This window comes from Melospiza georgiana, chromosome 10, assembly GCF_028018845.1.
Source record: "Melospiza georgiana isolate bMelGeo1 chromosome 10, bMelGeo1.pri, whole genome shotgun sequence".
Taxonomy (NCBI): domain Eukaryota; kingdom Metazoa; phylum Chordata; class Aves; order Passeriformes; family Passerellidae; genus Melospiza; species Melospiza georgiana.
The window spans coordinates 8,628,454-8,652,613 of NC_080439.1; the positions used below are offsets into that span (position 1 = coordinate 8,628,454).

The 24,160-nt window shown below is 62.0% G+C and overlaps 3 protein-coding genes across 7 annotated transcripts; 1 reads left to right on the plus strand and 2 right to left on the minus strand.

The window, feature by feature from the left end:
- Positions 1-228: 228 nt before the first annotated feature.
- Positions 229-12,034, minus strand: VWA5B2 (von Willebrand factor A domain containing 5B2). Of its 3 annotated transcripts, none has more exons than XM_058030979.1 (22): positions 11,873-12,034; positions 8,479-8,634; positions 7,963-8,142; positions 7,444-7,657; positions 7,173-7,261; positions 6,612-6,743; positions 6,375-6,499; positions 5,965-6,141; positions 5,772-5,882; positions 5,449-5,651; positions 5,066-5,180; positions 4,809-4,994; positions 4,555-4,714; positions 4,190-4,479; positions 2,875-3,100; positions 2,448-2,792; positions 2,242-2,379; positions 2,046-2,165; positions 1,731-1,808; positions 1,462-1,531; positions 1,129-1,237; positions 229-862 (listed from the first exon to the last, which is right to left on the minus strand). In XM_058030979.1, exons 2-22 carry the CDS (start codon positions 8,615-8,617, stop codon positions 254-256), a joined length of 3,816 nt encoding a protein of 1,271 aa, XP_057886962.1. In that variant the 5' UTR covers positions 8,618-8,634; positions 11,873-12,034; the 3' UTR covers positions 229-253. The 3 variants fall into 3 exon arrangements, with proteins under 3 accessions (XP_057886962.1, XP_057886961.1, XP_057886959.1); XM_058030978.1 differs by having other exon boundaries at positions 7,173-7,327; XM_058030976.1 differs by having other exon boundaries at positions 7,173-7,327; positions 7,432-7,657.
- A 3,077-nt stretch (positions 12,035-15,111) lies between these two features.
- LOC131087508 (uncharacterized) lies at positions 15,112-17,830 on the plus strand. Of its 3 annotated transcripts, none has more exons than XM_058031236.1 (2): positions 15,112-15,181; positions 15,966-17,830. In XM_058031236.1, exon 2 carries the CDS (start codon positions 15,990-15,992, stop codon positions 17,112-17,114), a length of 1,125 nt encoding a protein of 374 aa, XP_057887219.1. In that variant the 5' UTR covers positions 15,112-15,181; positions 15,966-15,989; the 3' UTR covers positions 17,115-17,830. The 3 variants fall into 3 exon arrangements, with proteins under 3 accessions (XP_057887219.1, XP_057887218.1, XP_057887220.1); XM_058031235.1 differs by lacking the exon at positions 15,112-15,181 and adding an exon at positions 15,539-15,570; XM_058031237.1 differs by lacking the exon at positions 15,112-15,181 and adding an exon at positions 15,786-15,831.
- A 187-nt stretch (positions 17,831-18,017) lies between these two features.
- LOC131087526 (PHD finger protein 13-like) lies at positions 18,018-22,089 on the minus strand. The gene is made up of 5 exons (XM_058031263.1): positions 21,988-22,089; positions 20,356-20,448; positions 19,423-20,035; positions 19,070-19,108; positions 18,018-18,950 (listed from the first exon to the last, which is right to left on the minus strand). Exons 1-5 carry the CDS (start codon positions 22,087-22,089, stop codon positions 18,724-18,726), a joined length of 1,074 nt encoding a protein of 357 aa, XP_057887246.1. The 3' UTR covers positions 18,018-18,723.
- Between the last annotated feature and the right edge of the window lie 2,071 nt (positions 22,090-24,160).

Consider the following 24,160-nt stretch of genomic DNA (forward strand, 5'->3'; position numbering starts at 1 on the left):
AGGAGCTACAGAACTGCTTTGCCTCACTGTTTCATTTGCTTTGATGGAGCCCAGGAGTCCCTCCAGTACAGCTTTTCCTATTCCCCTGCCTGCTCCCTCTCACCAGAGATGGCTGGGAAGGGGGTGAGCCCCTCCTATGATTCTGGTGAGTCCTGGCATGGCCTGAAGGGAGCCAGCAGCTCTCTGCTGATAACAGAGACACCAGTGCAGGTGGCTTGGAGCCAGGTGTCTTTATTGGCCCCTTGGGCGGCCGTCAGACGTTGTTGGGGTTGTAGCACAGCATGTTCAGCTTGATGTTCTCGTCCCAGTGACGCAGCAGCAGGAACAAGTGCCTGGCTGCCCCTTTGAGGCAGCCCACGTCCACCCCCTCGGGCAGGCGCTGCGCCCACAGCCACGCGTCCGCCTTGGCCGCCACCAGCTCCCACTCCTCAAAGAACCCGGCACAGCGATGCTCCAGCCACGCCAGGGCCACCGCCGTGGCCCAGCTGGCGCTCTCCAGATCCTCTGGCCCCACGTCCTGGCAGCTCCCGCCGGCCTCAGAGGGGGCGGCCGAGTGGGGCCCGGTGTCGGACTCGGAGCCGTGCCCGCTGTCGGCCTGCGCCCACGCGGCCGCGCTGGGCACCTCGGAGCAGGTGCTGCGGGACGGGGGCGAGCTGGGCTGCGGGGCTGGGAGGGGCTCCTCGCCCTCCTCAGCCCCAGCTGCTGCCTCAGGCAGGCTCCTGGCCCCTGGGGACACGGGGCTGAGGCTGGCACGGTGGGAGGCATAGGGGGAGGCACGGCGCAGGCGGTCCAGGGGGATCTGCACCACTTCAGAGAAGCTCTCAGTGAGCTGGAAGGGCCCCCGGGCTTGCTGCAGCTGCACCTGCAAGGAGGGGGCACAGGCAAGTGGGGAGGGCAGGCAGGGGTGCAGACCCACCACAGCACCAAACACTGGGGCTGCAGGAGTGTCCCTGGGGCACAGGGACAGTCTAATGCCCCCCAAAAAGCCAACCCAGATCCCCATGCAGGGCTGACACGGCATCTTCCACTGCTTGTGCTGCTAGGCATGATCTGGGTGGCTCAGCTGGCACCCAGCAGGGCAGGTCTCCCCGCTGGGGTGGGGACAGGGGACAGGCAGCAGGCCCTTACCAGCGGGAGGTAGTCATGGCTGGCGTGGTTGCTGGAGCGCTCGCTCTCTGGGCTGAGGCACTGCGGGCGCAGCGCCAGGCTGGGGCCCCTGCGCCTGCTCAGGCTAAACCTGTGGGGTCACAGGCAAGGTAACAGGACTGGCAGGAATTCCTGGAAGGCAGCTGGACACCAAACTGCTGCAGGGAAGGGGCAGGAGTGCTAAACCCCCCCAGTTATGCTGCAGGAGCTGGCAGGGGACAGGGGACCAGCAGCTTCCCAAAAGTGTCACTGTCCCCCTTTCCCCACAACATGCCATTTTGTGGTCCCTTGCATCCCCCCATCCCACAGTGTCACCTGGAGCCTGCGATGCTCTCTGTGGATTTCTGGGAGCCCATGGAGGTGGTGGAGGGGCTGGATGGAGGCCCTGCAAGGGGGAGAATTAAGCACAGTGGGAACACGATGCACACAGAGGGGTGTCCCACTGCCCAGTACCTGGGAGGGCAGGTCAGCCCACATGCCCAGGGTACTGAGGGCACAATGGATGCTCCAGCTGTGGCAGGGCATCGAGGGTAGCCCATCTCACACCCTGATCCAGCCCTTGGCCCCCTCCAGCCTGGACACACCGTTTGAGTAGTTCTGCTTTTCCCAGCCAAAGGTAGGGGAGGAGATGCTGCCCAGGGACCTGGCGATCTCATCTCGCTCTGCAAAAGAGCAAAATCTTGTGGGGTGCCAGGCTCCAGAGACCCTCATGGCTCACAGCTGCTCTCAGGAGTTGCTATGCTGTCCTCCCCCTCCCCAGTACAGCCAGATGCCTCTTTCCACATATCCACAGCACCCCAGGCAGGACCAGCTGCTCACAGCCACCAGCTGAGGGTCTCCAAAGACCCCAGTGCGGATCCCCGGGGAGGATAAGTTGACATAAAGGTCTGAGTCAGTACCTGCAGTGCCAGGGGCCTCATCCTGCTCCGCTGCCTCCTGCTGCTGCCCCTGAGCCGCGGAGGAGCTCCGGTGGTGCCAGTTCCCTGCCGCAGCAGCCCGTGTCCGGCCGGCCGAGCCAGCTGCAAGGGACGACGCCACCTCAGCCCTCTGTCCCCTTGCTGTCCCCTCTCCCTGCCACCAGGCCCTTGTCCGTACCTACGCCCCACACCTCGGGGGCTGCGGGCAGGGCTGTCTGCGTGGCACCGTCCACGGGCACCAGGCGAGTGTAGAGGGAAGGCACGTTGCAGGCTTTGCTGGTTTGCACGGCCTTCAGGCGGAACCGGCGGGCGAGACCTGCCCGGAGGAGGCGGTTAGGGCGGGGGGATGCCGGGGCCGCCCCGGGGAGCCGCGCCAGCGCCCACCTTGCTCCAGCTTGGCTTCCCGCTGCGCCACGCTCTCGTTGTCCCGCACCACGGAGCGCGCTGCCAGGCGGTGCAGGGGCTTGTCCCAGGCCTTGGCCGCCCTCCGCGCCGGGTCCCCCCTGCCCGGGCCCTCCCGGGGCTGCAGCAGGGGCTCCAGGGAAGCCGTCACTTCCCAGGACACCGGCGCGCCGGCCCGCAGCGCGTGGATCACCACCTGGCAGCGCAGGGGCGTGCTGGCATCACCCAGGCTGGGCTGCCCCGCCTCGGGCGCTGGCGAGGCACTGAAGAGGTAGGAGGGCTCCACCAGCATGTCCCAGTCCAGGTGGGTGGGCGAGAGGAGGTTATCTGGGAACGGCAAAGGAGGGGCTCAGCAAGGCGGGGGCACCGGGCCCCACCCCACCGCCCTGGTCCCAGAGCCAGCACACACTTGACTCCGCTGCCCCGGGCAGCATTTGCCGTGCCTGCGGTCCCAGCTCATCCAGCCGCCCCTCCAGGGACTGGTTCCTCTTCTGTGACACCTTTTCCAGGGCCTGGCAGAGCCGATGGGCATCCAGCTCCCCGTGTGGTGTGGAGAAGCTGCGCCCAGCCAGGGCAGCACGTGCCAGCGCCTTCTTCTGCCGCGCCAGCTCCTCCGTGCTCAGGGCCACTGCCACCTGCGGTGGGGACAGGGCTGTTGGCAAGGCCAGCACGGAGCCCAGATTGCCCTGAGCTGCCATGGGCACCTACACCCCTCCTGCTGCTAGCTGGAGCCTTGGCTGTCGTCAGTGCTCTGCAGGCTGGCACCAGCTGCTTCCCAGGGATGCTGCCCTGGCACCACAGACATGGGAAGCACCCACACAGGAGTTTGCAAACATCCCTGGGGACTGACTCAGGCTGGTGCTGGAGTTGCCAGGGATTTGTGTGTGTGCAGAAGTGAGATTAGCTAGAATACTCAGGCTGGATGATGTTACAATGGGATGCATTCTCCAGTGCAGAGTGGTGTCCCTGCATTGAGATGCTTCCCCTAAAAGCCAAGTCAGGGCAGTGGCACCCATGCCACCTCTCGCTCTGGCAGCCGGGAGTTGGGAGGATCATTTACTCTGCAGGGAAATCACTTACGCTTGACATTTCAGCAGCAAAGGGCACCAGCTGTGCTGCTGTGTGACAGGAGTGGGTTACCTAAGCCGTGCCACTGGGAGGGAGCGTGTCCTGGTGCTGGGTGACAGCTGGCCCCACCAAGCCTTGGGGCCATTGGCACCGGGGCAGCTGCCTTCACCCAGCAACCCAGCTGGGTTTTAAACCCAGGTATGAAGCAGCAGGGATGGGGCCCATCGCTAATGAAGCGTCTGGAGTGTTGGCTGAGGGCTGAAGGAGCCAGGCTGAAGCCCAGCCAGGCAGCCTTTCCTCTCTGGCTCAACAGATTTGTTACGTGACGCCAGCCCAGCTATCTTCATTTGGTTTCTGCAGCTTTAAGGCGTCACTGAGCTGGCTCAGGAGTCTGTTAGACACTCAGCTGATTGCTGGCTAGGGACACTAAGGGACCTGCTGCTTGGTCCCCAGCTGTCCCATTGCAGTAAGGCAAAACCACCCAGGAACATCCTCATGGCATCCACTGCTGATCCTTGCTTAAAATTCAGGCTACAGCACTGTTTCCCAGCCCAGTGGGCAGATGCCTGGGCACAACAGGGTAGCCAGGCCCCAGCTAAGCCATGAACAACCCCCACACCATGAGATGAGCCCCTGCATGCCCTTGGCATCCTTACCTTGGTGCCAGCTGGGGCAGAGGGCAGTGGGGCAGATTTGGTGGAGGACTCGCAGAGGGACAGGCTCTTCTGGCCCTGCTGGGAGGTGACATCAGCACCAGGGCCCGAGGAGCCACCCTCGAGGGCCACGTCCCGGGAACCAGTGGACTCGCTGCTGGTGGAGCTGCGGGAGAGCAGCCCCTGGCTGCGGTCAGTGCTGACAGAGCAGTGTGTCAGGACATACTGCTCCTGGATGTACGAGGGCTGGTAGATCCGCTTCCAGATGTCTCCCCCAGAAACAGGATCGATACCTGCCCAGTGAGCACACGCCCTGTTAGCCCGTGGCTCCCACGACTGCCCCTGCCCCAGCTCTGGACCCCACTCACTCCGCTCTGACACCTCTGTACTTCCAGAGAAAACGTCCAGGGAGGCATCCCCAGTTCCTGGGTGGCTCTGGGATGGCTGGTGGCTCTCCCCAGGACTGGGCACGTCCTGCTGGGAGAGAAAGGCTGAGCCCCGGGAGCTCTGCCGAGCCCCATCCTGGCCCTGGGAGAGAGAGAACAGCACCATCAGCCCCCAGCCGGGCAGCAGCCGCTGGCACAGGGGCCAGGCCACCCTGCCCAGGCCGTGCCAGCCGTACCAGCGGGCGCCTGTCCCCGAAGCGGGCGATGCTGTAGAGGACGCAGTAGCTGACGAGGCGGTCCCCGGGGTACAGGGCCGGGAGCTCGGTGGGTGACAGCAGAGCCTCCATGCTGTCGGGGACGTACCAGTCGATGGTGATGTCGCTGATGGCCGGCTCGATCGCCTTCTTCAGGGACTTGATCAGCTGGGGGGGAGTGTGCACAGTGTCACACACGGCGGTGTCCCCAGTGCCCCCCTGCCCTGCCTGGGCCTTACCTTGGGCTGCAGCCTCTCAGAGGGACTCAGGAACTCGGCACGGCCCCGGCTCACCTTGGCCATGGCCTTCAGCAGCCGCCGGCACGCCCGCGGGCCCATGCCAAAGCTGAAACACCTGCGGGAGAGCCGGGGGAGGGAAAGCCATGGCTGGGCTGGGGGCTGGCAAACCCAGTGATGAGCCCTTTAGCAGGGATGGGCAGATCTGAGAGCCAGAGTGCTGCCCTGGCTCTGTTCTGGAGCACCCCAGGAAGAGCCGAGGCGATGGGTGAAGGACACCCTTGGGGCTGGCTCAGGGAAGATTTGGGGCTGCACAAGGAGAATCAGTGGGAACAGCGTGGGGGATTTAGGGAACACGGAGTCCTTCGGCAGTGCCGGAGCCGTACCTGACGGTGCTGGCCTGCCTGCGCACCAGCCGCAGGATCCTGCTGGCACTGCCCGCTGCTGCCCCGGTGAGCAGGAACAGCTGGCGAGGGTAGCCGTGGTGGAGGGGCTGTGCCAGCGCCCAGCCCAGGGCTGCCAGCAGGTTGGTGCCACCAGGGTCTGCCCGCAGCCCGCCCAGGTACTCGCAGGCACGGCGCAACGTCTCCTGTCAGCACAAAGAGCCTTGCAGCATCCCCTGGCTCACCAGCGCCCAGCCCAAGTCAAGGAGCTGGGAGAAGGACAAGGAGGGGTTCCTGGATCCCCAGGATTTGCCCGTGGCACTCACGTTGCTGCAGAGGCGACTGGATGGGAAGAGCGGCTTGATGTCAGCGCCAAAGCTGGCAAGGTTGAGCAGTGTTCCTGACGGGAGGCTCTTCAGGGCTACCAGCAAAGCCTCCTGAGGAGACAGCAGGGACCAGGGACAGCTGCTAAGGGCTGGCCAGCCAGGGAGCACCCCCAGACCCATGGCTGTGCCTCACCTTGACCTTGTCAAGGTCAGGGCCACTGATGGAGTCACTGCGGTCGATGAGGAAGAGGATCTCGCGGGTGACGCTCTGCAGGGCCCCGGGGACGCCCTCCACAGCCGGGCAGAAGTTCAGCATCAGCACGGGGTTGGGGAAGATGTCCTTGTGGAAACGCTTCTGCACGAAAGCCACCTGCGAGCCAGGCAGGTCAGAGCTTTCTCACACCCTCGGACCACAGCAAGGTCTGCCTCACCCACACCCCACCACCTCCCCCTTCCTCCTCTGGCAGGGCAGCAGTGGCTGTGCCCACCTCCCTTTCCCCTCTGGCAGGGCAGCAGTGGCTGTGCCCACCTCCCTTTCCCCTCTGGCAGGGCAGCAGTGGCTGTGCCCACCTCCCCTTTCCCCCTCTGGCCCTGCCCTGTCACCTGTCTCTCGCCACTGCTGTCCTTCCTGGCAATCCGCACGTAGTCCCGGCGGCTCCGGATGTGCGCCTCGTACTCGGGGTACGTCATGGTGCCATCCTCAATCACCAGGTGCGGGCTGTGGGGCTCTGGGGGGCACAGGAGAGATTAGAGCTACCCTGTGCTGCAAGGGGCTGGGGGATGCTCTGGATGTTTCTGGGGTGATGCCTCAAACCCTCCCAGGGCACCGTCTCCCCTCACCACAAGGGTAGAGGATGATCTCCAGGTCCCTGTCGTAGCGGTGGGGCTCGGCTAAGGTGACACAGGTGGTGGTGGCAGAATTGGCCCAAGGGTCAGCATCAGCTCTCAGGGCATGTGATGGGCTCTCCAGCCCTGCAAAGAAGGGAAGGCAGCAGGTAAGCCCCCCACAAACCCCCTCCTCAGCCCCCCACCCACCAGGCCCCACAAACAGTGGCTTGTTCCTGACAGAGCTGATGGGATTGACTGGGCCAGCAGCAAGGAGCACATCCCCACCAACCAACCACCTTCCCCTCCTCACCCACCCTCTCCTCAGTGCATCACATCACCCCAGGGAAGGAGGCTGCTGACCTAGAGCTGCCCAAAGGCACAGGCAGGGTCACTTTGAGGTGTCCCAGCCCCAGGGATGGAATAGAAAAAGGGATTCTTCACCTGGAGGGAGTGCAAGAGGATGCCCAGCAACAGGCCCTCACATCCTCCTAGAAAGGAGGGACCAGGGAACATCACCCACATTTTGAGGAGGTTTTACACAACCAACTGATAACACCCAAGCCACACCCCTACCTGCCAGCAAGCAGGGGCCCTTCACCAGCAGCTCGAAGGAGAACTCGTAAGGAAAAGGGTTGTAGGGTCGTCCCCGAAAGACATCCACGCTGTCCACAGGCACCACAGTGGGTGACTGGCTCCGGGCACCTGGCCCCCCAAAACAGCTTGTGGGGCTGCAAGGGGAGAGGGGGTGATGGCTCCTGCCCCCCAGCCTGCTCGCCCAGCATTGGCATCGCCCCCCTGGGATGGCAGAGACTGAGGAAGCCATGAAAATCACCATAGGGCCAACCTGTCGTCACACAAGCTTGCCGGCTCGCTCTCGGGGTCGGCGGGGACGTGGGGTGTGAGGACGGGGGGCAGCAGCAGGCGCAGGGCCCCGTCTGGCAGCGTGGGCAGCTCCTGCACCGTGCTCAGGGTGACAGCCAGGCTCTCCGACGGGCACAGCGTGCCGGTGACAATGATGAAGGTGGAGCGCTCCACGTCCTCATCCAAGACCAGGTGGCCTGGGCAGGAGAGGGAGGAGGGATGGGGGAGATCAGTGAGATATGTGGGGTTGTGGAGGAGGTCATTGGTGGCCCTAATCGCTCCCAGGGGTGACAGCAGAGCACAGGTGTCACAGAGGCTGTGCACATGGCAGCAGAGCCCCAGAAGAGGTGGAGGGAGGGGAAAGAAGACGTGGAGATCTCCATCCCCAGAGACCACACATCACCCCCTGCCCGTTCTGAGCCTGCTGGCCAGGAGCACCCACGAGCAGCACCCAAGAGCAGCACGCGTGGCAGGGCACGGCAGGGCACGGCGGGGCACTCACCGCTGGTGCAGCGGCGCGGGCGGCCGGGGCCGGGGCCGGGGCCGATGCCGGGGCCGCACTGCAGGCAGCATTCCTGCACCCGCTGCCGGCTCTGCAGCTGGAACGTCACCCGCCGCCCGCCCGCCGCCGCCTCAAAGCCAGCCACCACCTCCGACTCCTCCAGCGGGTAGATGAAGATGCCTGCGGGCAGAGGAGAGCCCCGAGGCAGAGCCGGCGCGGCTGTGGCACGAACAGCCCAGGGGAGCCCCTGTGTGACTCACAGCACGTGAGCGAGACGCAGGAGCCACCCAGAGCGAGGATGGAACCTCTTCTTCTGTGCTGGCAATCTGTTTGCTCAGTCTCACTCTCCTCCTGCCCACAGTGTGTGACAGTGGCCCCAGCTCTGCTGGCCTCCGTCTTTGCTCCCCAGACTGAGCAAGGTTTGGGGGCCAGGACACAGATGGGCTGCAGGCAGGATGCTCTCCAGCACTGGGGCTCTCAGGGCAGTCCCTGCCACAGCTGAGAGCCCTCCCTTACCTTCCACGGGCTCCTTGTGGGGGTTGGTGTACAGGAGGTGGGCGGTGATGCTCAGGGAGTACCCGTTGGCACAAGCCTTCACCGTGGAGCTCTTCAGGGGCAGAGCCTCCCAGGACACGAGGGCGTAGAGGCCTGGCATGGTCCCTCAGTGGGCAGCTGTGAGCAGAGGGAAGGCAGGCACTGGATGCCCAGGGACAGGGTCTGCTGGAAGGGGCTTCTGCCCACAGGCCATTTACATCTGCCCAGCCTGAGAGAGGGAGCAGGTCTCCAGCCTTCCCACATGCCAGGCTGCTCTTCAGCTTCCACAGAACACATGGACCTGGACCCAGGTCTCTCCTTGGACCCCAGCCCACCTGCAAACCAGGTCTGGAGCCACAGGAGCCCACAGAGAGGGCAACAAAACTCCTGTGGGCAGTGCTACAGGCAACCCTCAAGCCCTGGCAGACAAACAGGGACTCCTGGACAGAATGGGTAATGGCCAACCACATGCAGCCCATCTCTCAGCCACCCCAGAGCCTCTCCAGGCCATCTCCTGCACTGGAGCGTCTGCTGCTCCCATCTCCATTCATCCACAGAGGTTACCAGGGTAATTTGTCAAAAAAAAAAAAGCCAACCAGAAGGGTGAGAAGCCCACAGTGTAACTAGGACAAAGCAGCCAGCAGTGTTTGCTGGGGGTTTAATAATTAACAACAAGGTCAGTGCTGCATGGAAGAACAGCACAGAGGGAATGCGCTGCAGGGTGGAGCCCGACAAGTGGATGATCATCACCTTCTTTGCCCAGAAATGGATGTGTCCAGGGTCCCAGCTCTTGGCAGGAAGAGAGGTGGCTGGGAATGCCTTCCAACCATGGCACCAACCCACTCCACACCTCTCTTCCCCTTGGGAAGACACCCAGGAGCAACATCACAAACAATTGTCTGGAGTCAAAGCCTCTCTCCAACATCAGCCCACCCAGTGCCATCAAATATTTGTGTAAAATATTTCTGTCAGCCTTAGCCCTGGCTGCGTGGATGTGTGGACAGTGTGCACGGGGTCTGCCCCACACGTGGGTCTGCACCTCTGCTCTGCCCCAAGCACCTGTGCCCAGCGAGGCCCTGCCCCATGCCATGTGCTGGTGCTGCAGCACACAGTGTGCCCAGGGCAAGGACACAGCCAGGTACAGCTGAGCCATCTGGTGCCCCCTCTCCAGTGGCCTTCATCCTGGGAACAGCTCCTAAGAGCTCTGGCAATGGGAGGCTCGGGGTGCCCTCGGCTGGGGTCACAGAGTGCCTCTCACAGAGCATCCATGCAAGAGGAGCAGGGCTGCATCCTTGGAGGCAGCACCGGGACCAAACTCTCAGCTGCACAAAACAGGGAGCCTTGGAGAAGTGCAGAAGTGCATTAGCAACGTGGCTGCATCCCAGGAAAATCAGTCCATTACACCAGAGGAGAGCCATTTACCCGCTCAGCTGGCATTGCAGGGTTATGCTGGCAGATCCTGCCACCCAACCACACCCCATCACCACCAGCCCTCCACCCTCTGTGCAGGATGCTGCACGCAGTGCTGCACCCCCAAACTGTGCTCCCAGCACTCGAGGTGGCACAGGGTCCCTGCACAGCCTGCTGCTCCTCCACACTGGCAGTTCCACAGCTGGGCACATCAACAGCTGGTTCCTGCCCTGGCCACAGCACCCAGATGGGATCTGGAGACCAGGGTGCCTCCAATCCAGCCACACTGAGCATTAAAGATGTATTTCAGCCCAGAGCTGTTTAATTTGTTCCCAAGGCAGCCAGTTTGATGCTCAGCAACGTGCCGGTGTTTGCCGGCCGGGTCACTGCCGTGTTTACCAGGGACTGCTGGAGAGGCTGTCCCGTGTTATCACTGCTCTTTACATTCACCTCACAGGGTAAACAGGCCCCATCTGGCCCTGCCACGCTTTGAGCTGGCTGCTCTAAGCTCTGTGCTAATGAATAAAACCAGACCTGATGGTCCTCACCCCAGCCTCTTCATCCTCTTTCCCCGGGGCAGCAACTTGTCGCCAGAGTCCAATGTGCCGTCACCAACAGGTGCCCAGCCCTCTCCCCATGCCCAGCACTATTTCCAGTACCTTCACAGCCCTCTCTTCTTCCTCCCCTCCACCTGCTGCCTGCAGGAGCTGGTTTACCCAGCAGCACCCCAATATAAAGGGGCTACAGCAGGCTGGGGTTGCTCTCTGTGCTGGCAGCTACAAACTCTCTGTGAAGGCAAGACGGAGCTGACTCTTCCCTGGCTCAGAGTAAATCAATGTTTCTCGTCTCGCCTGTGGGCAGGCTGAGTTTCCCAGCCAGGCTGGAAGGGGAGGCAGGTGCCTTAGCCCAGCAGCCCCTCCTCAGCTGCTGGGGGAGCTGCCAGAGTTTCACCTGCTGCAGCAGCAGCCGCCCAAGCCGGGGCTCAGCACGGGCTGGGGAAGGAAGAGGCCAAACCCGGCACCGGCAAACCCAGCGGAAATTTCCACTGGTGACAGACACACAGGCAGGTTCAATGGAAAGGATGGAAGGAGAGGAGCCCAACCTCTGCAAGAGTGCCTGGAGCAAGGAGCCATTGCTGCCCCTGCTGCTCAGCTGCCTTACCCCAGCTTCCCTGGCCTCCCCTCCCTGCGAGACATCCCCTGGGGCACAAAGGCAGGAGAGCAGGATCCATCCCAACTCCGGGAGCTTGGAGAAGGCCAGGAGGTGATGGTGCTGCTGCCCTATACCCATGGGACACATCACTTTGCAGAGCCAAAGAGGAGTGAAGGGAAAAGGAACTGCTGGATGGGGCAAAGGACTGTCCCCATCTGTGGTGCCTCCTGCTTTGTCTGCTGGGGAGTGGGAACAGAGAGCAGAGCCCACTGCACACACACGTGCAAGCTGGCACTCACGCCCTGACTCTGACACCGCATCCAGGACCACCACCCCCAGGACCTGAGCTGCTGCTCTTGCCTCCCCAGAGCCACTAAAACCCCTGGAAAATCCCATCCTTGTGTCAGGGATCAGGAGTTACTTGTCCTCAATGCACCCTAACACAGGCACCCCCCAAAAGAAAAGTCTCAGCCCTACTGATTTCCCCTGACAAGGGCAAATCCTGGCAGGGCAACCCCACAGAAGGGTCCCAGTGTCCCCCAGCACGGGACCGCCGTGGCCTGGCCCAGGGACTGGCTGCTGATAACCTGGAGCGTGTTCCCAGCAGTTGCTGGAGCCAGCCCAGTCTGGTCCCTGCCGGATGGTGATTTCAGCACTTTTGTGGCCCTGCTGTCTCATCTCCACCTCTCACCCCTCCCATGACCCAGAGCTGCCCTGGCAGCGGATGCGCAGCCCTGGGACACCGAGGAATTGCGGGACACCCTCGGGGTCCCAAGCCACCACGGTCCCTGCCCTGCCTGGCCCTGCTCCTTACCTGGAGGAGGAGGATGAGGATGACACAGAGGCTGCAGGCTCCTCTCAGCACCCGCTGCTCCCTGCCTCCCGCAGAGCCCCTTCCCTGGGGATGGGTTTCCCTCCGTCAGGGTGGCTGCGGTACCCGGGGGATGAGCGCTCCCTCCCCGCCTCTCCCTGCTGCAGGCTCCCTCTCTGGCACTGGCTCCTTCACCGCCCTCGCTCCATCCCTCACTCCCTGTGCCAGCAGCAGAGCTGCTCCAAGCCCAGCCTCATTAAAGAGACACACTCCCTATACCGGCACCCGGGGGGGCGGGGGGATGCTCTCACAGGGAACGCTGGGGGGCTCAGGGGACAGCCAGCACCCTCACACAGTGACAGGCACTGGTCAGGAGCACAGTCCATGGCTGTGGGCTCCTCTGGACCCACAGAATAGCAGCGTCCAGGCAAACTGGGGTGCTGGTGAGACCCCTGCTGCAGCAAGAAAAAACACGGGGTTTGTATGACTGGGACATGTAACCACCCGCTGTGTGCCCCCCAATAGATTATGAGGCAAAACAGCCCCCATCAACCAGCTGAACTCTCCAGCACAAATCACATTGGCCACAAGTGTCACAACCAGCCTCACTAGGAAAGGTCTCAGCTGCCCTGAGGCCATAACAAAATGACTGGCAGCAGGTAGGTGCTCGATATCCACCCCAAACCCAGATGCCCTGGGTACCACTGGGCTTTCCTCCTCAGCCTCCACGTGCTGCAGTGAAATCACAGCCCTGAGGAGCAGGAACGAGGGGGGATCCAGGGACAGCGCAGCTTTTGGGACAAAAGTGTGACAACAAGCCCCCCTGGGGAAGGTGCAGGCAGTCAGGAAATCCCAGCAAAGTCAGGACATGTCTGCTGGCAGGAGATCTCACAGCCCGGGGTGCACTGGGAATCCCTCAGCCACTGACAGCCCCACGTTCCCAAGCAGGACCAGAGAGATCCACCAGATTTGGGCTAATCCTGTCCTGCCTTTCCCTGTGCTATAGATAGGACTGTGCTGCTGCAGCTCTTTTTATAGAGACACAGAGAAGAGCCCCCCCACCCACTCCTGCACACAGAACCCACTGCCACACCCAGCCTGGAGCCAGTCCAGCACAAACTGGGGCAGAAAATCCAGCAGCACCACAGGGGGAGCAGTCCCCAGCCCTCAGCAGGTATTTTTAGATCTCACCTCTGAGCTGGCCCATATGCCACTGCAGCTGCAGCTCCGTGACACGGGTTTCACAGGTGACAGCAGGAGCAAGGCAGGGAAATCGTGCTGGAAGATGCCCTTGGATGTACACGGTAGCTGAGACACACTCCTCCCTTCTGACCCCTCACCCCGAGCTTTAGCCAGCAATTATCTGGCCAAGAGGCACTCTGTGCATCCCTAGGGCCCTTGCTAGAGCACTCTGAGCCATTCCCTCCCCCGTGTGAGATGCCCCAAGGCACATCCCTTCCCCTCCCGGTGCACAGAGGAGAGCTGAAGTGTGCAGCTGCTCCCCTTCCCTCTGCTTTACGACCACAGGAGAAGGATGCTAATCCATGTGTTATCCCCCCGTGACAGCCACCAGCTCTGGGAGCTGCTGGAGGCCCCACACACGCCGCAACACATCCTCACAGCCTGCAATGTGCACAGGACTCCTGCTCCCATCATCACAGCCACTCCAGCCTCAGGAAAAAAAACCCACAAGCTTTGATTTTTCTCTGAGATATCATTTCTAGGCCAAGCTGAGGCGAGGAAAAGCATCCAAATGCGAGCCCTGGTTCAGAGCCACCAGCCGGGGCGATGGAGCTTGGCCAGCCCCCAGCGTCAGACGCGGGCCCGGGGGTGACAGCAGGTGAGTGACAACGCTGGGGACACAGCTGGGTCGCCCCTGCGTGCTGGCAGCTTCAGCAGGAGACACAGAAGGGCTCCATCCCAATCTGCTCCCAGCAGCACCAGGCGTTTGTGTCCCTGCTCCGCACTGTCTCAGCTTCCCCACAGCGGCTCATCACAGACACAAACAGACCTGGAGACTTTGGCATTGCTCTTCAGCAGAGTGCTGAGCTAAAACACGTTAAACTCTGCACACAGAGGCCCAGCTCAGCCCAATGGCTCCATTCAGCGCCTTCACACCCCAGTAACACCTCAGCAGCAGCTGCAGCACAGCCCAAGGGACCAATCAGGATCTGGGTATTTATCCCCAAATCACCTCTCCCTGGAGCCGAATTATCACCCATTGATAGGGCTTGCTGGAGGGGGCACAGACCGCAGAGATTTTACAGATGCTCCTCTCAGGTCCTGAGTAGCTGACAAACCCTGTGAATGTAGTGTGAGTTGAGTTATTTTGGGAAATAACCCAAAACCCGGGCTGGCAGGAGCTGTGCCAATGCAGCTGCAACTCGTCAGACCTTGCTGAAGATGGCACAGGCTTGCCTGCAGGGAGAGGGGCAGGGGCGTCCTGTTTAGCTGCTCCATAATAAACAAGAACTAAATAAATTCCTAGGGATGGGCAGCCATGGAGGAGGAAGGTGCCAGTGGTGTTTCTGGTCAAAATCAGGCACACTGTGACTTAACCCAGGTAACACTGGTCTGCCCAGCTACAGAGGGTCTGGAGGGGGAATGAAAGGACACATCAGCAGAGCTAGAGATGGCTGGTGGAGACATCTGGGATCCTTGGGGAGAGGGGCTGGGAATGCTGCCAGCATTCAGCCTGCCCAACTGAAATCTTCCCGGCATGCTGGCAGAGGTGGATGGAGGGGCTGGAATCCCCTGTGGGGCTGGCTCTGACACAGACCCAGGCCACGCATTGGTGGCTGCTGGATTTGCTTTCGGCAGGCGAAAACAACAGGGGCTCCCAGCCGCGGGGCGGGCCCAGGGGGATCGAGTTCGCAGCAGCTCAGCAGCCCCAGCCTCTCCGGAGAAACCGAAACTCCCGTGCCGTGACGCCTCTCTCTGCTTCTCGCAGGGACCGAGCCCTCGGCGAGGCTCGGGGTGGGGCTGAGCCACCCCTGCTCCGGAACCCGCTCACAGCAGCACAGCGGCCGCTCCGGTGGGTATCGCCGCTCCGGTGGGTATCGCCGCTCCGGTGGGCACCGCTCCGGGTGGGTATCGCCGCTCCGGTGGGTATCGCCGCTCCGGTGGGCACCGCTCCGGGTGGGTATCGCCGCTCCGGGTGGGTATCGCCGCTCCGGGTGGGCATCGCCCCGGGGGGGCATCGCTCCGGGTGGGCATCGCTCCGGCTCCGCCCTTCTCCCGAACGTCTGCTCGCGGTGGGACGTGCGGCTTCAGATCAGCCTGGGCCACCGGGGCTCGGCGGGGTCGCGCCAGGTCAGCTGTCCCTTCACAGCGGAGCGCGGGAGGCTCAGCCCTCTGCGCACGGGCGGGGATGGGCTACGCGAGGGCCGGGCTCGGACCCGCTCCTACGGACGGGACTGCGGGCTTTGTCCCCAGCCCGGCGTAAAATGTCCGGGGGTGCCGGGGAGCGCGATGCGGGGGAAGGCGGGGGGATGCTGGGCCGGAGCGGAGCGGGCATGCCGGGGCGCATCCCGCGGCGCCAATGCCGAGCGGCTGCTTCCCTCTAGCGGGGACCGGGGGCTTGGCCGGCGGCTGCTCCCGGCCCGGCCCGGCCCGGCCCCGCACCGCCTCCCGCAGCCCCGGGCCGCCGCCCTGCAGCACGTGGGGAAGGCGGGACGCGCTTCCGGAGCGGCGGCGGAGCGGTGAGAGCGGCGGCAGCGGGCGGGGAGCGCGCCCGGAGTTCCCGGGGCGGTGCTGCGGGTTCCCGGCTCCCCTGTGGCCGAGCGGACGGGCCCGCGGGGAACGCGCCCGGTCCCCGGGCAGAAGCGGCTCCTGCGGGCACCGCTCCCGGCGGGGATGGCTCCGCTGTGCCCCGCCCTGTCCTCGGGGCGGCCCGGGCTGGGATGCGGAAGGGGGTGAGAACAAGCGCCCCAGCTGGGCCTGCTGCCATTCCACCGAGACACGTGAGCCCAGGGAAGGTGTGGGAGCGGCAGTTCTGGCACGGACACGGTGTGCCCTGGAGCAGGCGCAGGGAGGGCTAAGGAAAGGAAAATAAGTGTTGTGAAGATCTGCATTAAACTTTATTCCATTTCCGCAGTACAAGATCCTCTGACCTGTAGCAATGGGGAGACCCAGGAAGGAGGCTGCTGGCACATCGTCCCCCCGAGCGGCCACAACCGCCTCCAAAACTGCTCCCGCTGCGCCCCCGCCTTCCACTTCAGCCACCCGGGCCAAGGCCGCGGCTGCGGGGAGCCAGTCCCGAAGCACTCCGGCTGCCAAGGCTGCCACCCCCACGCAGGGCCGGGGCACAAAGGCAGACTCTGCTCAGCCGAGATCCACGGCATCCCGCGGAGCCCGAGGAGATGCTGGGGACAAGAGCAGAGCACCCAGCAGGAGTTCTACAGCCCAGAAGGCGCCTGATGCCAAGGGAGCCGCTGGTCCTGCCAGGACTGAGCTGTACCCACAGAAGAAGCAGCCTGGGACTGACCTGAGCAAGGCCTGTGACCAGTTCCTGCCCCCTGTGAAGAGCCAGGACATCCCGAGGGTGGAGAAGGAGACCCGGGGTCAGCGGGAGAACCCCAAGTGGTATGAGTGGCGGGAGAACCGCATCACCGCCTCCGTGGCCCCCAAAATTGCCAACAGCAAGTTCGCCAACAGCAAGACAGACGAGGTGCCCAAGTCGTACCTAAAAGAGGTGGTGGGCTCTGGCTCCAAGGTGCAGACTCCAGCCATGTCCTGGGGGATCCGCAACGAGAAGGTGGCTGTGGAGGCCTACAAGCAGAAGTTACAGAAGGGGGGCAAGCCAGTGCAAGTGGAGGACTGCGGCCTCTTCATCCACCCCGAGAAGAGTTGGCTTGCTGCCAGCCCGGATGGGATCATCAAGGATCCAGCCACAGGGAAGGACCTGGGGCTGCTGGAGGTGAAGTGTCCCTACAAGCATAGGAACAGGACGGTGCGTGAGGCCTGCAAGGACAAGGACTTCTGCCTGGAGGTGGATGGGGATTCCTATGTCCTGAAGAAGAATCATCCCTACTTTACCCAGGTCCAGTGCCAGCTGGGAACCACTGGCTTGCAGAGGGCTGACTTTGTGGTGCACACCAACAAGGAGACAGCTGTGGTCCCCGTGGAGTTTGACAGGGAGTTCTGGGGGAAGACAGTGCCCAAGCTGGAGAAGTTTTACACGGAGGCAGTGATTCCCCACCTGGAGCAGAAGGCAGGCAGCTCTGTGTGGGCCAAGGAGGAATAGACCACTGCCTGCCCACCTCGACTGGATACTTGTTTAGCTGCATAACTCCAGCTTTGTTCCCTAGCATAGAAGTTATACCCAGTTAGTTGCTGTTCCTGAACCGTTTACAGCCTTGGAACTGTAAAGTTGTACCAGCAGGACCCTGCTTGGTAAGGGTCCCCACAAACAGTGCCTTCTTGCTGCCCCAGCCAGGCCAGCACTCAGACCCCAGACCCTTCTTGTCCTGTCACCCTCACTGCATCCCCCACCTCCCAACAGCATGCCAGATGGAAGCTGACACATGTCTGCATCTGCAAATGAAACCAATGACATCTCTGTGTTGGAATTAGAGGCTTATTTTGTGGAGAAAACTGGAACCTTTGGCACCTCAGTTGCCGTCAGGACTAATTTCTAACTTCACTCCAGAGTGGAGACAGAGACAAGGAAGATTTGTCAGAGCCCAAGAGCAAAACACTCCTTTTGAGCCAGTAATGTGCCTTAAGCATCAGAGCAAAGGCACAAGGACACCCTTCCTCCCTGAGCCATTGGACCTGCTGCTCCTGTGGAATAACCCACGACACTCCCCGTGAGATGGCAGCAGGCTCTGGTACATGATTCCTACTGAAGAGGTTGTCCCCCAGGCCATGCACCTCCTGAGAACCTACCCATGGAGCATCCCTGTAAACTGCAGTAGTGTGGGAGGTGGTCATTGCCAAATTAAACATAGATGCACTGGTCTGCTCGTTTCCTGTTGTTTTTGCAGCTTGAGATTTACCTGGGGGAGTAGCAGGACTGAGAGGTGTCCCTACACTGGGTCCCCTCCCAGCCACAGCAGAAGAGAAGCAGGGGAGCACTTGGGTCCCCAAGGGACATGAGAATCAAGGTCACTGACCTATGCCAAAGCCACCACTGTTATGGCAAAAGTATTTATTATATACATAAGACTCCAGTCACACTCCACAGGGCAAGGACCAGAATTCGCTATAATACAAATTAACTATAATACAAAGTAACTATAATACAAATTAACTATAATACAAATTAACTATAAAAACATAAAGCACTTTTGGGGCCCAGGCTTTCCACAGGAGGAGAGAGGCACAGGGACGAGCCTGGGGGCTGCTGTGTGACAGGGGGCTGCCCCACACCCTGCCCCCAGCTGTGGTCCCACAGTAACCAGATGTGCAAGTAGGAAAGAACCCAGTTAAGAATCATAGTCATGGGGACTGGCAGGTAGGGAGTGAGCTGAGTGTCACCAGGACAGGAGCGGGGCCTGCATCCCCCAGGGAAAGTGCAGAAGGCACATGGGCAGGGCTCTTTGGAGGGGCTGCGAGGAGGAGGTGGGATCCAACAGTTAGTGCATGTGGGGCCCCAGGAGATCACAAACACTAACACACCACCCACAGGGACGAGCATCTGGACCACCCTCCCATCCCCTGCACACTTCTGGGATAACGGAGCTCTGTGGCCGATCCGATCCTCGGGGAGAGCACGCGGGGCAGCTTTCAGGGGCCAGAGGTGTGAGGGGGACAGTCCGGCCCCGTGTCCCAGCCCCTCCCCTGCCAGTGCAGTGATTGTCTAAGTCTTCAGGTTAAGAAGGGACCCCCGGCCTCCCTGCTCTGCAGGAGCATCAGTCAACGAGGCGCTTGCGGGGCACTGTCCGCGCTCGGTTGGAGCGGCGAATCTCCTGCTTGGCATCGCGGCACCGCTGGCAGATGAAAATGTCAGGCACGTTGGATTTGCGGATCTTGGCACAGGAGAGGTGGATCCAGGTGGCGCATTCGTTACATTCGATCATGGGCCTCCCTGCGAAGGGCTTCATGCAGAAGCAAGTGATCAGATCCCAGGCATCGTCATCTGCTCAGGGAGAGAGAGAGAGAGAGACCCCAGTCAGACACCGCCTGAGCAGCTGCAGGTCTGGCTGTGGCCACACCAGCCAGTTCCACTGCTGTTAAAAGGGACAGCGCCCCACTCACCTTCTGCTTTGGTGTTTGGAACTTCTGCGAATTCGACTGCTAAAGTTGCAAAAGTAGGAAAAAGAAAAAAAAAATCAAAATCAGATGAGTAAGGCAGCCCCACACCCCACTTCAGACCTGTTTCAGGTCTGCATGGCTTGCTCTGCAGAACAGAGCTACCAAAGGGCTGGTCACCTTCCTGCCCTCTGCTTCTCAGTCCCCCAGGTCCCAAAAGTATTCCTCTTACTGGGAAAAGTTTGGGCTACAGACATGCCCTCCCTGTGGCCAGCAAGGGTGGCTCCAGCTGAGGGAGGGACAATGTCTGGCACTGGCTGCAGCACAACAGGACCCCCTGCAGTCCCCCAGGCACTTACCACTAAGCTGGGAGGCGTCTCTGCTTGTATCTTCCCCTGTGCTTTGGTCCAAGGTATTACAGGGACTAGGGCTTTTCCTCTCTCCAGAGAAGGAGTCATGCTCCTTAAGCTGAGGATCATCTGCTGGCTTCTCAGTTCCCTGTGCTCCATACATCAAGTCCTTCTCCTCCGTCACTGGCTCCTCCAGGAGGGAGTTGGGCTGGGGGTCCCCAGGCAGGTTGAGGGAAGGCTCCAGTAGCTCCTCTTTCACAGGAGACAGCTGTCCTGCCAGCACAGCCAGCTGCTTCACCCCGTCCTGCTCTGCCCCAAAGTCTTTCCAAGCACTCAGCGGCACCCTCTTCTTCACCTCCTGCTCCAAAATGCGTTTCTTTGCTGGTGGCTTCTTCCGTTTGATTTGCTGGGGCCGGACGTTGTAGAAGGCGGTGGAAAAGGCAGGGCTGCTCATTAGCAGGCCACTGCCCACAGTCCCCCTGGCCATAGCATTCCTGCTCTTCCTATTGTCCATAGGCATGTGGCCATCAGAGGAGTGAGATGAGGTTGAGCTGTCGCTGTCCTGAGTGCTCCCCGTGCTGTTCTGGGGGCTCATGCTGCCTCCGTGGGTCCAGGGCACATACTAGTGGCAAGAGGGGAAGATGAAGGATTAGCAGGGGAGACCAGGGCACAGATATTTGGGGTAAGGACAGAACAACTCTCCAGCAGTGTCTAACCAATCTTCAAGGCCAGACTGGATGGGCCCTGAGCGACCTGATCTAGTGGGCAGCACCCCTGCCCATGGTAGGGGAGTTGAAACTAGATGATGTCTAAGGTCCCTTCCAACCCAAACCAATCCATGATTCTCAAAGATTAGGAGCTGAGTCTGCACTCAGCTCCTAATGGCAGGGAGACCAGGAGAACGAGTGTCTTTGTAGAGGAACACTGTGCAAGCCCACTTACCTCTTCGGGGTAGGGGATGTAGCCTGCATAGGCCAGAACGAAGGTGCAGAACTGGTTGAAATCCTCCACAGTTCTCCGCCGTTTCTGAAGCGGCTGCAACGAACACCACGAGTGGATTAAACTCCCGGGATATCCCAACCAAGCCGATATCACAGCCGGCTCTGGCGGCAGCCCTGGACCACCCCGCAGTTTTACAAGCACAGAATATCGGGGTCACCCAAACACCCATCCTTCCTGTAACTCTTCCTCATCTGCCGAGGAAAATGCAGCCCTTCCCTTTAAACCCCGATCCCGGGCGGGGTGGCGGCGGGGCTGGGCGGGGGGGGAGGGAGGGCCGGACACACGCGACGACACCGTGACGACATGCCGGGACACCGGAGCCGGCGGCCGCTGGCGGAGCCTGAATCAGCGGCTCGGGGCCCGATGCCGGCATGCCCACCTACGGGCGGTGACTCCGGGACGGGGGACGCTCCCGGGGCAGCGCCCGGCGCGCTCGGGGCTCGGTCCCACGGGGGGAGCGGTGGGAGGGCCGGGCGCCGCCGGCAGCACCAGCGCCCCGCCGGGGCAGCCCCGCACCCCGCGGCCGATGGAGGGGGAGCCGGGGCCGGGCCGCGGCGCTGCCCCCGCGGCGGCGGCCGCGGATGGGAGGGGGTGTCGGTGGCGGCCCCCCCCGCACCGCCCGTCCCCGCGCCGGGCACCTGATGGCTCCCAAGATGGCGCCGCGCTGCCGGTCCTGCCCCGGCCGACCGGCCGGGGGGGACCCCGCCCCCCAAACCGACACCCCCGCGCCCGCGGCAACCGCGCCGGCACGGGACCCCCCGCTCCCCCCGGAGCGGCGCGGAGCACCCCCGCTCCCCTGCACACACACGGGCACCCCGGCACCCCCGCAGCCCCCAGCCCAGCCGAGCGCCCCGGGCCCCCTCATGGGGACCCCGAGTGCCGCCACAGCCCCCCCAGGGCGGCATCCCCCGCCCGTGCCCACAGCCGCCCCCCGAGGGCTCCTCTCCCACGCACAGCCCCCGCGGGCACACACGGAGCCGCCCCCCCCGCGCACACACAGACACTCACACACACACGGAGCCCCCCCAGCCCTCCACACCAAGCTTCCCCCTCCGGCACCGCCACCCCCCCGCACACAGCACTCCCCCACGAGGCCCTCGGCCACACACGACCCCCCCCAGCACACACAGACACACACGGAGGGACCCACAGCCCCCCCGCGCACACACGGCCACACGGAGGGGACCCCCCCGTACAGCCACACCGAGGGACCCCCCCGTACACACACACAGCACACAGAGGGCACCCCTGTCCCTACACACACACGCAGAGCGAACCCCCCCGTACACACACACAGCCACGGAGAGCGGACCCGCCCGGACACACAGGGGACCCCCTCCCCCTTTCACACACACACTGAGGGGACCCCCCCAGCACACGCACACACAGAAGGGACTCCCCCCCCCCCCACACACACACAGGGGGGACCCCCCCGCACACACACAGCCACACGAGCCCACCCCCCTCCGCGCACACACAGGCGATCCCCCCGCTCCGGAGGGCACCCCGCACCCCCGATGCCCGGCTCGCAGCCGCCCCCCACCACCATCCGCTCCCCGCCGCCCCGCTCACCTCCTCGGGCGCCGGGGACGCGGGGCTGGGCACGGGGCTGCTCCCCGCCGAGCACGGCCCGCCGCGGGGGCAGGGGTCCGCCGGCTGCCCGCCGGCGCTCATGCCGGTGCCGGTGGCGGTGCCGGTAGCAGTCCCGGTGCCGGTAGCAGTCCCGGTGCGGTGCGGTGCGGTGCGGTGCCCGCCGCCGGTGGGAGAGAGGCTCGAGCGCCGCCCCGGCCGCAGGGGCGGGACCACCTGGTGGCGGGGAAGGCGGGGGCGGGGCCTCGCGCCGGCCGTCCCGGTGCGGGGGGGTGCCGGTGAGTGTCCGTCCCTCCCGGTACCGAGTACGGGAGCGCAGCCCGGCTGGACTCGCCCGGACCCGCCGCCGCCGCCAACGGCAACGCCGCGGCACCGCCCAGCGCCCGCGCGGGGTCGCGGCTCAGGGAATGTTGGGGCTCGGGGGGAACTCCGCGTCCGAACGGTCCCCGCGCGCCGGGCCCGGCCCGCACCCACCCCACCCCACCCCACCGGGGTGCCCCGTCCGACACGGGCTGGAACAGCTCCAGGGCTGGGGCAGCCACCGCCGCTCCGGCCAACCTGTGCCACTGCCGCCACACGCTCCCAGGGAGGAATTTCATCCTAATATTCAAAGTAAGTGTCCCCTCTTTCACTTTAAAGCCATCCCTCCTCCTCTCATCCCTACCCGCCTGTGTAAAAAAGTCACTCCCTCTTTTAAAAATATGTCAACAGAAAAAGCCACCCCAGAATTTACATTTTCTCGTTACTAGATGAGGATGGGCACCCCACAAGTAGGAACATAGGCAAGGCAAAGATGTTTAATGCCTTCTTCACTTCAACTTTCAACGCCAGTGATGGGCTCTAGGGGTCCCTGAGCTGGAGGACCGTGGCTGTGAGAATGATAAACTCCTAGTCGATCCCAAACTTGTGCAGGATCTGTGTTCCAGCTGAATCCCTTTATAGGAATTCATCCATGAGTACTCAAAAGAGCTGGTGGATATCATCATGAGACCCCTCTCAATGATTTGTGAATGGCCACGGGAATCTGAGAGATCCCACTTGACTGGAAACTGGCAAACGTTTTCCCTGAAAGAGCTAGAGGAATGATCCTGGGCACTATAGGCCTGTCAGTCACATTTCAGTACCTAGTAAAATTATGGAGATTATTCTGAGAGTTATGGAAAAATACCTGAAGGACAACGCAGGCATCAGCCACAGCCAGCACAAGTTCATGAGGGGAAAGTTCTGCTTGAGAAACTTCCTTTAAGGACAAGGTGACTCAAGTAATTGATCTAGGGAAGCCTTGATATAAAATGTGGAGTTCAGTAAAGCTTCCAATACAGTCTCTCCCAGGATTCTTCTGGACAGAACGTCCAGCACACAGCTGGATAAATGTCATGGGATGTGTGAGCAACAGGCTCATGGGTCAGGTTATAGTGAATGGGGTGGCATCAGACTGGTGACCAGTCACTGGTGGGGTTCTGAAGAGCTCAATTTTAAGGCCAGTGCTCTTCAAATCTTCATAAACAACTTGGATGCAGGACGTGAAGATACACCAAGTTTGCCAATATATCTGAAGCAAGGCAGCTGTTATCAGCAGCCCCCCCTGACTGGGCAGCCTGTAGCAGATGCCAAAGGACGTCTTTTGGTGGTCCTGTTCTTGATTTTTACGCACAGGCTCTCAGCCTGTTCATGGCTGTTACTCAGAGGCAGCTCTTCACTACCTGTCCCTTCCTTAGGAGAGTCCAACACCCCTGTCCCTCCTTCCCATCCTGTCTTCTGAAATCTTGTAGCCCTCATTGCAGTGCTCCAGTTGTGTGGCACATCTGTTTCTTTGCTAGCAATTATGTCATAGATTCTTAATTGCACCATGATTTCCAACTCCTCTTGCTTGTTACCCATGCTGCATGCTTTGGTGTGGAGACACTTCAGCTGGGGGCCTTTTACCATTTGGGAGAAGCCCTGCCTAATAATTCCTTGGAGACAATTTATGGGTATTACCCCATTGCTTCCTAAGGTGTTGATGTTTCCTGGTTCCTCTCTGACACCCAGAAACACATCCCCATTCCCTGCTCAATGTAATTTAAAGCTCTGCCCCCTTCCTCCTGCCCACCCTGGGCCCATTTCCCCCTAAAACCACAAATGGATCCGGTACCCTCCAGAGCTGACATCCAAC